The sequence below is a fragment of the Cyprinodon tularosa genome, unplaced genomic scaffold, assembly GCF_016077235.1.
Source record: "Cyprinodon tularosa strain WSP-4 unplaced genomic scaffold, ASM1607723v1 ctg505, whole genome shotgun sequence".
Taxonomy (NCBI): Eukaryota; Metazoa; Chordata; class Actinopteri; order Cyprinodontiformes; family Cyprinodontidae; genus Cyprinodon; species Cyprinodon tularosa.
The window spans coordinates 203,053-215,322 of NW_024039236.1; the positions used below are offsets into that span (position 1 = coordinate 203,053).

General features: G+C 39.7%; 1 protein-coding gene across 1 annotated transcript in view; it reads right to left on the reverse strand.

The window, feature by feature from the left end:
* Positions 1-12,270, reverse strand: part of epas1b (endothelial PAS domain protein 1b) — an 81,836-nt gene that overhangs the window by 35,860 nt on the left and 33,706 nt on the right. The window contains exons 3-4 of the mRNA XM_038303130.1: positions 7,000-7,145; positions 5,719-5,806 (exon numbers count right to left, since the gene is read on the reverse strand). Coding sequence (XP_038159058.1) covers positions 5,719-5,806; positions 7,000-7,145 — 234 coding nt within the window. The remainder of the gene's footprint in view (positions 1-5,718; positions 5,807-6,999; positions 7,146-12,270) is intronic.

Genomic DNA, 12,270 nt, shown 5'->3' on the forward strand with positions numbered 1-12,270 from the left:
TTAACATTTCATGATATTTAAACATCATTTTAAACATTTATTATGATAATGCTATATTCTGCGCTTTACATTGTTTTAACATATTTTTTCCCTCATACTGAAGTTGGTGGCTTTTATTTAGTCTGAGCTAAAATTAGCTACATGTAACGGAAATCATGCATTTTTTGTCATAGAGTATATAAGTCACTATAAGTGTGAATGACTAAATGTTCTAATTCCAGATACTATTTCTTAACAATAAATCAACTTTAGTGTTTATATCTTTTTCTACAGTTGCCAGCAGCCAAATGCTTGCATGATGTCCTTAAATAACAAAAACCTAAACTCTTGAATTTGATTCGATCTGAATGGTTCATTTGTTTCCCTGTTTCTAAAGATATCTTTTCTTTCTCCATAAAAAAAAGATTATCAACATTATATGTGGAACAACAACTTGTTTTAAGCCCCTACTCATATCAAATTATTTATTTCTAATTCATTTCCAGCTGTTAGGTAAAATCCAACAAACGGCATTTCCCTTTAAGCCCAAACTTAATTTTTTAGTTTAAAAAAACTCCAACTGGTCTAAAAAGTTTTGCTATTGTTTCTCATTCTAAGAAATGTATTTTCTCATTACTGCAGTGTAAATCTCGCTACTTGTCGGTAAACTCTAAAAGAAGTTAAAGTCAACACTGCTGATATCTGCCTTCCCATGTGTGAACTGGAAAGTAGCCCAGGAAGACGTGGAACTGGTTTGGCTGTTACATCACGGGGTCAAAGTTCAGCTGGGGGACCGAGCGATGTGTGGCGTCTTTCACGAGCGCTACGGTCACGAGTTCTGGTGTCTTTATCTTCACCACAAACAGAGTAAAATGCCTCTCTGAGCTCAAACAAGGCGCACATGTAAACACGAGGAGTACGCAGCTAATGGAAGAGGACTGTAAACCAGATGGCGCACTTCTGCTTTAGAGATTATAAGTGGTTGTTAAAGGGGGAGGGATGTTATTCCAGAATAAAAAAACAAAACAAAAACAGCTTGTTTAACAGATTTCTATATTAATTAGCAAAGCAGAACCAATTTCTTCTCTAAGACAAAGTGTAAAATCTAAATTTTGAGAAAGCCTCCCCATAATACAACCTGTTCCAGTTTATGTAAATATCACAGATAGAGTAGCAGCCATTCAAAATGGCCCTTACCAGCCGAATGGCAGCCCACTTCCCTGCAACTCCATGCAGAATCCCCCCAAACTTCCAGCCAATGGAGTGACCCCCTTCTTGCATATTTTTTACTCTGACTCCCCCCTTTTACTGAATTACAGGGTCTGACCAGGAGATGATGCTTCCCTTTAGATCTTTATGTCCACAAATCATAACATAAAAAATATCCAGCCAGTGAACAATACCTCCTTAACAATCATAGACAGGTTTCAGTTATTACAGGAGACAATCCCCCCCCCTTTAACGACCGACCTTCAGAATCATAGACAGGTTTCAGATATTACAGGATAAAAATGACACCAAACGACCCACTCATTGGTTTCCATTTGAATGTTTCAAGCAATACAAGGCCTTGTCTCTATATAGTCTCAAACTCACTGCGGATCCAGATATTTGAATTGAGAAAGCTTCCTGGAGAGGTGGCGAAACGTCTTCAAATCTTGAACAACAAGTCCAGTGGATTTTTCGAACTTTTACGGAATGACATAAAAAATATTTAACTACAAAGATTGATGTTTGAAAAGGAATCAGAATCAGACATACTTTAATAATCCCAGAGTGAAATTACTTAATTGTAGGGGACCAGCCAAGGACCAGCCAAGGACCATCCAGGGACCAGCAAGAGACAAGCCAGGGACCAGCCAAAGACCAGCCAAGAGCCAACCAAGGACCAGCCAAGGGCCAGCCAAGGGCCAACCAAGGACCAGCCAGGGACCAGCCAGGAACCAGCCAAGGGCCAACCAAGGACCAGCCAAGGGCCAGCCTGGGACCAGCCAAGAGCCAACCAAGGGAAAAGCCAGGGACCAGCCAAGAGCCAACCAAGGCCCAGCCAGGGACCTGCCAGGGACCAGCCAAGAGCCAACCAAGGGCCAGCCAAGGGCCAACCAAGGACCAGCCAAGGGCCAGCCAAGGACCAGCCAGGGACCAGCCAAGAGCCAACCAAGGACCAGCCAAGGGCCAGCCAGGGACCAGCCAAGAGCCAACCAAGGACCAGCCGGGGACCAGCCAAGAGCCAACCAAGGACCAGCCAGGGACCAGCCAAGAGCCAACCAAGGACCAGCCAAGGGCCAGTCAGGGACCAGCCAAGAGCCAACCAAGGACCAGCCAAGGACCAGCCAGGGACCAGCCAAGAGCCAACCAAGGACCAGCCAAAAACCCAACCAAGGACCAGCCAGGGACCAGCCAAGAACCAGCCAGGAACCAGCCAAGGACCAGCCAAGACCCAACCAAGGACCAGCCAAGACCCAACCAAGGACCAGCCAGGGACCAGCCAAGAACCAGCCAGGGACCAGCCAAGAACCAGCCAGGGACCAGCCAAGAGCCAACCAAGGACCAGCCAGGGACCAGCCAAGAGCCAACCAAGGACCAGCCAAGGGCCAGCCAGGGACCAGCCAAGAGCCAACCAAGGCCCAGCCAGGGACCTGCCAGGGACCAGCCAAGAGCCAACCAAGGGCCAGCCAAGGGCCAACCAAGGACCAGCCAAGGGCCAGCCAAGGGCCAACCAAGGACCAGCCAAGGGCCAGCCAAGGACCAGCCGAGAGCCAACCAAGGACCAGCCAAGGGCCAGCCAGGGACCAGCCAAGAGCCAACCAAGGACCAGCCAAGGACCAGCCAAGGGCCAGTCAGGGACCAGCCAAGAGCCAACCAAGGACCAGCCAAGGACCAGCCAGGGACCAGCCAAGAGCCAACCAAGGACCAGCCAAAGACCCAACCAAGGACCAGCCAGGGACCAGCCAAGAACCAGCCAGGAACCAGCCAAGAGCCAACCAAGGACCAGCCAAAGACCCAACCAAGGACCAGCCAGGGACCAGCCAAGAACCAGCCAGGAACCAGCCAAGGACCAGCCAAGACCCAACCAAGGACCAGCCAAGGACCAGCCAGGGACCAGCCAAGAGCCAACCAAGGACCAGCCAAGGACCAGCCAAGACCCAACCAAGGACCAGCCAGGGACCAGCCAAGAACCAGCCAGGGACCAGCCAAGAGCCAACCAAGGACCAGCCAGGGACCAGCCAAGAGCTAACCGAGGACCAGCCAGGGACCAGCCAAGAGCCAACCAAGGACCAGCCAAGAGCCAACCAAGGACCAGCCAAGAGCCAACCAAGGACCAGCCAGGGACCAGCCAAGAGCTAACCGAGGACAAGCCAGGGACCAGCCAAGAGCCAACCAAGGACCAGCCAAGAGCCAGCCAAGGACCAGCCAAGGGAAAAACCGAGGACCAGCCAAGCACCAGCCAAGGAGAGTGTGGAAATTTTGACTGGCTACTACTGTACCTTCAAATAATAAGGACGTTGAATCTTATCAGCACATTATGGGGCAGTAGGGTGATAAAGATACAAGTGTCAAAGTCTTTATTACCTCTTTACTGTCTTTCTAAGGTAAACATCTGCCTGTCACTGCAGGTCTCAGAAATCAAAGCCTCATTGAAAAATATGCAGTGAATTTTGTTCCATTATTGTTGCAAACAAGAAACATGTTTTGTAAAAAGAAATAAAAAATATACATATATCTAGAAATAAAAATTTGAAAAGCACAAGTATTTGATTTTTTTCACTAAGAAGGCACAAAGTAACTAAAGTTCAATATTTTTGTAGCTTTTAAAACGTAGTTAATCCTAAGTTATAATTTAGAAAATTGTTATCCCGATACCAATAAACGATATGATAAACTCCCAGCCTACTCTAAACACACAAACCCAGCAGCTTTAATTTCCTCTCTGCAGTGTGCGACCTCTGACCTTCTGTCCTTATCTTTTTTTCTGGACACTTGCCAATTAAATCTCCAGGATTATGCAACATCCTGTCCTAATCTGGCATGTTCTGTGTTCTAAACAGGGCTCAGCAGAACTGATATAGAAGATGTGATTTATTCAGAAATTTCTTAGATTAGGACTTCACTTCAGAGTTACAAGTAGATAAATTAACATAACAGGGAAGACAATTTAGGTTCAAGCTTAGAGCTTTGTTAGCTTATAAAACAATATTATCCAATCATTAACACAAGCACTACAGCTGAAAACCGACCAGGAAGTGTTTTTTCACCTAAATTAACAAGCTGGACAGGAAGAGGATTAATGGGAGGAGCAACAAAAGAACAGATGGTTGCTCTGGAAGACCTGCAGACATAATAAATAGGTGGACAACTTCTGTAAAAATACAACCAAAGCTTAAAAGAAATGGTTATAATGGTCCAATCAGAGCCTGATCCCCCAGAATCAGAGACAAGAATGAACACCGATACTAACAGACGTCCTCCGTCCAATCCCTAACGAAGCTCAAGAGAAAATGAGAAGCTTTTTTATCATAGTCTTCCCCCAGGTTGTCGTTCTGCCACACAAAAATCCAAAGGTTTGTGATTGTAATTTGACAACATCTGAAAATCCTCAACAGGAGTAAAGCCCTCTGAAATTTACTGTATGTATATCCATATTGTTTAAATGCAGCAAGTGACTTGTTTAAAACTGTCCCTCAGGGCTGGTATAAAGCTCAAGGGCCAAAATATACCTTAAAAGTTTATTTAAAAGTTCATTTTTGGTATAAACATTGGTCATTAAAAGCCTTCAGTCCCTTTTTTGAGTCAACAGCAATGAAAAAGTTTTATAAATCCGCATCTGATTCTCTGCTGGTTATCCATGCTTTTCTCTGAATGAGGATTTGAAGGCAGAAACACAGCCATGCAACAGAGATTTACTTCTTAGTAAAGCAATCAGTTCCCCTGAGAAGGCTCCATGAAGGAAAAGGACTGTGGGACCATTATCGCTCATGCCTACTGTGAAGCAGAAGATCATACGTGATCTTCAGGGTTGTAGACTTTTTCCCCTTAGCTCCTTTAACCGGTCATGATTGTTTAAAAAATCTACATCAATGCTAATCTGCTTCACTTAAAAACACTTTTCTGGAGCATTTATTTAAAAAGATCATCAGTTCTGATCATTTGCACATTTTACACAAATCAAACCCTTTGAGTTTTTTTAAACTTATCAAAACTTTTTAAACTTATCAAAAGACCTGCTTCAAACAGGTGGATATCATGCAGTCCCTACCATCTTATTTTCTCCAATGTGCCAGTCCGGCATAAATAAAGCAACGTCTGCTGGTAGTTTTATGCTTAATCATTAACTGAACTGTGTGCTAATATTGCCCTGGTCTGCAGCTCATAGAGTAGAGTCTTTCATTTAGAGGGTCATTTTAGGTTTCCCCAACTTCAGTGGAATTTTTTTATTCCACATATTACTCTGGAGTAAACAAGGAAACTTAGCGGAACAAGTCCTGTCTTGTTATGAGAGTATGTATGTTGCTTGATTTTCTCACACTGTCAACAAGACCTAAGCATTGGGAACAATGAAGTGGAATGTTGAAACATGTTAGGATATATATACATGTATACATATATGTATACATACATGATATATATATATATATATATATATATATATATATATATATATATATATATATATATATATATATATATGTGTGTGTGTGGGTTGTGACATGGGTTTGGGAGGTTGTGCAGTAAGCTTACCTGCTGACTTCAGGCTGAGGTTTTCTTTGATCTCTTCGTGGTCACATGGGTGTGTGAAGTCAAAGATGCTGTGACCTGTGAGTTCCACCTGATAGAAAAACATAAGAAAATGTATTCAAATGTATCCAGTCTATAAAACTGTTCAATATAAGCACATTAACCAAATTATTTTCACCAAAGCAAAAACCATCAGATTCTGGGTAATCACAGACTTTGCTTCCTTTCTTTGGAGATTCATTTTGAAACCAGAGAAAGAAGAGAAATACTGACTGTGATTGGAGCAGAAACTGTCTCATCTTTAGAGGACAAGGAGCTGAAATCCAACAAAGCTATTTGGTGACAGCCTTATGAATGCTATCCACTCCATGATTCATGTTTTTAAACTTTAAAAATAATGGAGTAATACTAAGAGAGCTCTGTTAAACTTCATTAACACTTAAAAACACTTTCCTGAAATAAAAATAAAATCTGCTCAACTATAGATAGCCGAATAAAAAAATTAAATCTAGCCACTGTCCTATTTAACACAAAGACATAAACTTTTGTTAACTTAAAAAAAGAACGTCCAATAATAATAAAATTAAGTTGCAATGTATTTTTGAATATTCTTCTGAACAGTCAGGAATCAAAGCAACATTTTAAGGACATGTTGTTTTTGTTTTTATGTATGTTTAATGCAAACAAAGACAGAAAACTACAGTAAAATACACGAGATAAGGAATAATCAACAAGTCATATCAAAACAGAGAGAAAACATGCTAATATTGGCATTGGCTTCAGCTAACTGTATTTTTATTCAATGTAATGTAATAAAATGTAGTGAGCAGGATGTGTTTAAAGATGACTGTAGCTGTAAACAACTGGTCCAGTTTTTTGTTTTTTTTTTGTTTTATTAGGACCAAAGTTTGGGCTAATTTCTTACCTTTAAAATTAGCAAAATAAATCCTGACAAGGAAAATACTAGTTTTTCTAGTTACTTAAAATGATATTGTTTCATTTTCTTTAGTTTAATTGTACTTTACATGTGACTGCAGTAATATTTATCACTGAGGTTGAACAAGTCTACAATAGATTATATTGTCTTTCTTGGGTGACTAATTTTGTTTCTTTATTATATGATGAATAATAAGATGTTGTCAATCAGTGTTGAGAGACTGATGGGTTTCTGTTTGTAATTTCAAATTAAATCAGAAGTTGTATTTAGCGTTAGTGTCTTGTTATGCTGAAGCTGCTGTTTGTCTGTGTTCTCAGCTACGCTGTTCCCTCACACTGCTTGGGTACCTGCGTGAGGCCCATGAATTTGTTGATGTTCTCAGACAGGAAGATCATGTCTCCATCTGATGTTACCACGGTGACAAAGCCCTCCAGAGATTTCAGGTACAGGTTGTCCATGAGTCCATCCTCGGCTTGGTTGCAGCTGCCGCAGCCTGGGAGCAGAGGAGATTATTTCTGTCACTATCAGTGGAAATCTTTTCCCAAGGGCTTTTTTCCCCCTTTGATACAAATAAAACTCCTTCAGACTTCAGTACAATATTTGCAAACTGTCCAAGCCTTTATAACAGCTGCCAAACTACAACTCACACATTATGCAATTATGTTCAAATATGCTTAGTGTAGTATGCAAACATTTACACAGAGCGACTCCGGTCTGTCCACGAGGTCTCATTTCAGAGATAATTGATATAAAAACACTTCTAGCACAGTTCAGAGGGGACTCTATGTGTGTGTGTGTGTGTGTGTGTGTGTGTGTGTGTGTGTGTGTGTGTGTGTGTGTGTGTGTCTGGACAGCAGCTTCAAGCTGAACAAAGCCCAGTAGTTGGTTGGGGCGGAGGGTGGGAAGTTTGCAGTTCCTCTTCTGTGCTTCCCTGAGATAAGAGGAGAGCCGTTCTCAATACTCCCGTAGAGGCCTGAGTATCGAGTTTGGACCCAGGCCCGCTCAGCGCAAACTCCCACAGGGGCTTTCTCATGGGGCCGCAGAGCCCAGAGCAGTTCTCTAGGACCCTGATCTGAAGAAAAAGTGCCACCTTTGGCCTACATACTGAACTTAGCCGTGATCACAATTCATTTGGACCAAGTTGCACTTTCCTCCCCTCTGTTGTTCCTCAGTTGTGTAACCGACCTCGTTTGAAAATAATTGGGTGTCCGACACGCAGCTGCAGGACTGACAAATTCCCTCCTATCTTGACATTTGAACCGCTGCCTTATACAGAATACAGCAGCAGGATAGATTTTCTGTCTCAAACTGCAACAAGATGCAGAATTTGACTCAAACAGCAAGAAACATGAAAGGAAGGAGGGTGTGTAACTCCCAACAAAAACTGACGGAAACCTTGATAACATCATCTGCGCTCTGATGTGGGCTTAGGGGACCCAGGCTCATATTGGATGTTTTCTTTGAAGGATTTCATATCAAAGGAAAATAAATATAAGAAAATACCTTCTTAAAAAAAAGTAGATTTGAAAAATTTAAAAGAGGGAAGACAAATAAATAAAAGCAAATATTGAATGCAGAAAGTTTTTGATTTAAAAAAACATACATCTTCTTTAAACTTTAGTGTATCCATTGAGATATTAAGAGTAATACTTTTCCACCTAGACATAAATAAACAATGTGGTAAAAGGATGAAAGTCAAAAAATAAAAGGAAACAAACACTGTTGTCTGGATACTTTTAAACATTCATAATTTAGTAATAATTTATCTTTGTTGTTCAGTTTTCCTTCTTTAAAACCAAATAATGAGCAAGTTAAAATTAGACTGTTGCTCATTTTCACTGAAACCTTGGTTTCAATTTGTTATCAATTAAACTAATTAAATAAAAAACAAAAACTGGTTTCTAAAGCAGCAAAGAGGCTGAGAGCAACAGGAAGGAATATTTCTTTGACAGAAATCTGCGATCTACGTGTGACGACTGTCTCCAACGTCTTACATCTAACATGATTTATAAAAGAGGTTTCAATTGTTGGACGATCGAATGAAACCATCCCACAAATTCTTGAGCTACATTTCGAAAACACTGTATGGCTGTGAAAAAAGCCTAAAACATGACCACACCCATAGGGAAACATGGGGGTGGTGGCGTCATGCTGTGGGGTTGCTTTACTTAAGGCAGAAATTAGACTTTTTCCAATCTAGATTGAATAATTACACAGTTCTAAAGAATATATCCAGCACCTTCTGGGATCTGTTTGAGATCTAAAGATGAAGAGGATTTTTTCTAGTTCACACAAAGTTAAAGGACAAATACAAATCAACCAATCTAGAACTATAATCAATAGATCATCTGTAAGCTACCTTTAAAGTCTACAGGTGGCAGTTTTAAAAACCTCTACACTGCAAAAAATATAAATCTCAATAAGTTATTTTTTCTTAAAATAAGTGTGTTTTTTCTTGATTTGAGGAGGTAAGTAAGACACTTTGCCAATGGAACAAGACAATTTCCTTTTAAAATAAGAAAAAACAATTTTATCGTCTTATTTCAAGTAAATATTATCTAACTATCTTATTTTAAGAGTGAAAATACTCATTCCATTGGCAAATCATCTTATTTACCTGCTCAAATTAAGGCTAAATATACTTAATTTAAGCCATTTTTTACTTATTTCTGGATTGTTTTTGCAGTGTACAGTGTAGAGTATACTCAAACTGGTGCTGAGTAATGTTCATTACTTCCTCCCCAGAAGAATCACATTTAAAATCATTAATCTAAGGATATCATTGCTGCTCTAATCAGGTTTTTATAGTTTAAGTAATAATTTCCATTTATCAATAAACAAATGTGGTTGTTTTTCAGTGCATGTTCCGACTTCAAACAGGGTAGGCATCAAAGTAAAGAGTGAATCAAAGTTTGTAAATGATTAAATAAGATCATCACAAAACCTGTTAGAAAAATATTTCATCTAAGAGCTTCATCTCCTAGTGAGCTCATCTTAAGTAACCCGAGGTGTTTTTTCACAGCAGCTCGCTATCACTGCCTTTGCATGTGCTGATGTGCTGCTCGTGCATGGCCGTGCACGCCAACAGGGGATGGCGCCACGGCAGTCGGCTGTTATGGCTGGTGGGGATAATGCCAGCACCAGCCGAACGATGGGCAGAGCTCTCTGCTTCCTCTCTGGTATCTCCCCACTGCATCACGGAGCAATCAGAGCGTCGTGATAACGTTATCTGCCGCTGCATCGCATGGATCTCCCTGTTCTCTCCTGCCCTCTAACCGGCTTCTTTCCTCCTGCTCACTTTCTATCCGTCCTCCTACATCTCTTCTTCTGCACCCGTCTTCACAGAATTCCGCGTTTAATGCGGTGATCAAACTTGAATTTCAGGAAAGGTTTGGCTTAATTTAAACAACATTAAGTTTCAGGCCCTGATGTTTGGGTGCTAGAGGATGCTTCAAAAGCAGATATCTTTAAATCTTGGGAAACAAAACAGAAACCACCATTAAAACCATTTTCCCCCTTTCTGAGCTAATTTAAAACAAGTTTCCTACACATTTCTGTGGGCTGATGTTGATTCAACTGAAAAAAAAATTATGCTGTAGATTTAAAAAGTTTTTTAAAATTTAATTTGTGGTTTATTTTATTTTATGTTTTTCCAAATTTCCATTTACTATCAAGATCTTTGATGACAATAATAATGGAGCAAAACTCACTCCATAGAAAACCTGTTGATTTGAGTCCTTATTAACAAATCTAAATCTGTATGGGCTGCATAAGAGTCAAACGGTGGGGTGGGGGAATTGGGGGGCTGGCCGTTGGTGGGGGGCTGTGTTTTAGATCTCAGGTGTAATAAACCTCACAAATAAATATAATATCTTTTATAATGTTGCAAGATTTTCAAACACAAACATAAATGACATTGATAAATGAGATGAACTTAGATTGGGATTATATGGCCAAAATTTATATCTAAGCAATATAATTCTGCTATCAATATTAACAAAATAAAAGCCTTAGAAAGAACAGATGTCTGTACAAACTTTGGCTTGTTTATAAAACTCCACCAATATACCATCAATCTATAAAATACTTACAAACAAATAAAACTGCATCAAACCCAGGATGTCAGTAAGAACTGTTGTTATTATAGACTGATATGTATATTTAGATATTGAATATTTAATTTTGCCGTTACTAGATAAAATTGTATGGCATTACATATTGATAATGAATTATTGCTTCACTCTAATTTAACTATATTTGAACAGTCAAACGAAACTTTAAAAATAACGTAACATTATAGCAGACTCTTTTGGGAAAAAATACCACTCATAAAAACAATAAAGGCACTATAGATTAATCTATGTGCACATTTATTTGATTGTTTGTATGTCTTATCTTGAATTGTACCATTATTTATAAAATAAAAGCCTTGTTAATGCCAAATGAGTCCCATTCAGCAGCTTTAGGACGACGTAAAGGATTTCTTTGATTAATGAAGGTGATCAAACCTGAAGCAGGGGTAAGTGTTTGTTCATGAAATAGAAACAGAACATCAAAAGGTCCATATGAGCAGAATGACGGCAGATTAAAATGGCGGGCTAGATTAATGGGTAACATTAAGCTCTTGTGTAAATCAAAATGATTTCCTGTTGGTCTGACATGTTTGGTTTTTAGAATTGTTGAGCTGGAAGTTATTGTTCAGAGAAACAAGAGCGGCGTCATTAAGTACAGGAAGCCCCTGGTCTATAAAAAAAGCATGTGAATTATATAATAAATATAACATCTGTCTGTGGAGCATTCAGCTTTTATATTGGTGGTAATATTTCAACCCTGAGCACCAATTCAGATAATTCTTCTGTATGTTAACTGAGATTTAATGACCAACACAAGCTAGTGCATAATCAAAAATGGGAAACAAAGGATAGGAGAACTGATATTTATAGATGCGCCAAACACTAACAGGACGTCTGGGTTTCCCTGAACATCGCATCATCCATCCTCCAATCAGCTCGGACCCTACTGAGGAAAAGCATCCCCACATAATGATGCCGCCACCACCATGTTCCATTCTCCTGTGGATTCAGGGTGAAGAATATTGCAAAACATGTATGTTATATGTATGTTTAAGGTGAATAAGATCAGGCAAAAGAATTAAAGAAACAAATACTTTTATACAAAAATACTTTTTGAAGGAACATTTAAGACTTTACACTTTAGAATCTGAAGGACAAAAGTTACTCTTTGGTGTTTTTTTAATTATGTAAACCTAAATAGTCTAAATACCTTTTTATAACTATTATAAAATCTAACAACCTTTCCCTGTTTAATTATGTTAGAAAGGACTTTCTCTCCATGGCTGACGGAGCACTAAAATGCATCCTACTGGTGTAAGTTTGCCTTTTCTCCCTTTAAAAGCTTCTCCAATCAAAACCTAGAGACAATCATCTGGCACTAACTGACATTAAGGCCGCCCTCCCTCTGCACAGACACCGCAGACATGTTTGATTTGATGTTTGGATGAAAAGTTTGTTGTTTTTTTTCAGTGGAAAAATAAACATAACATGATAGTTACACTTAACAATCCCACTTTTTACTTTAAATGAACAACCTGGGTCTTT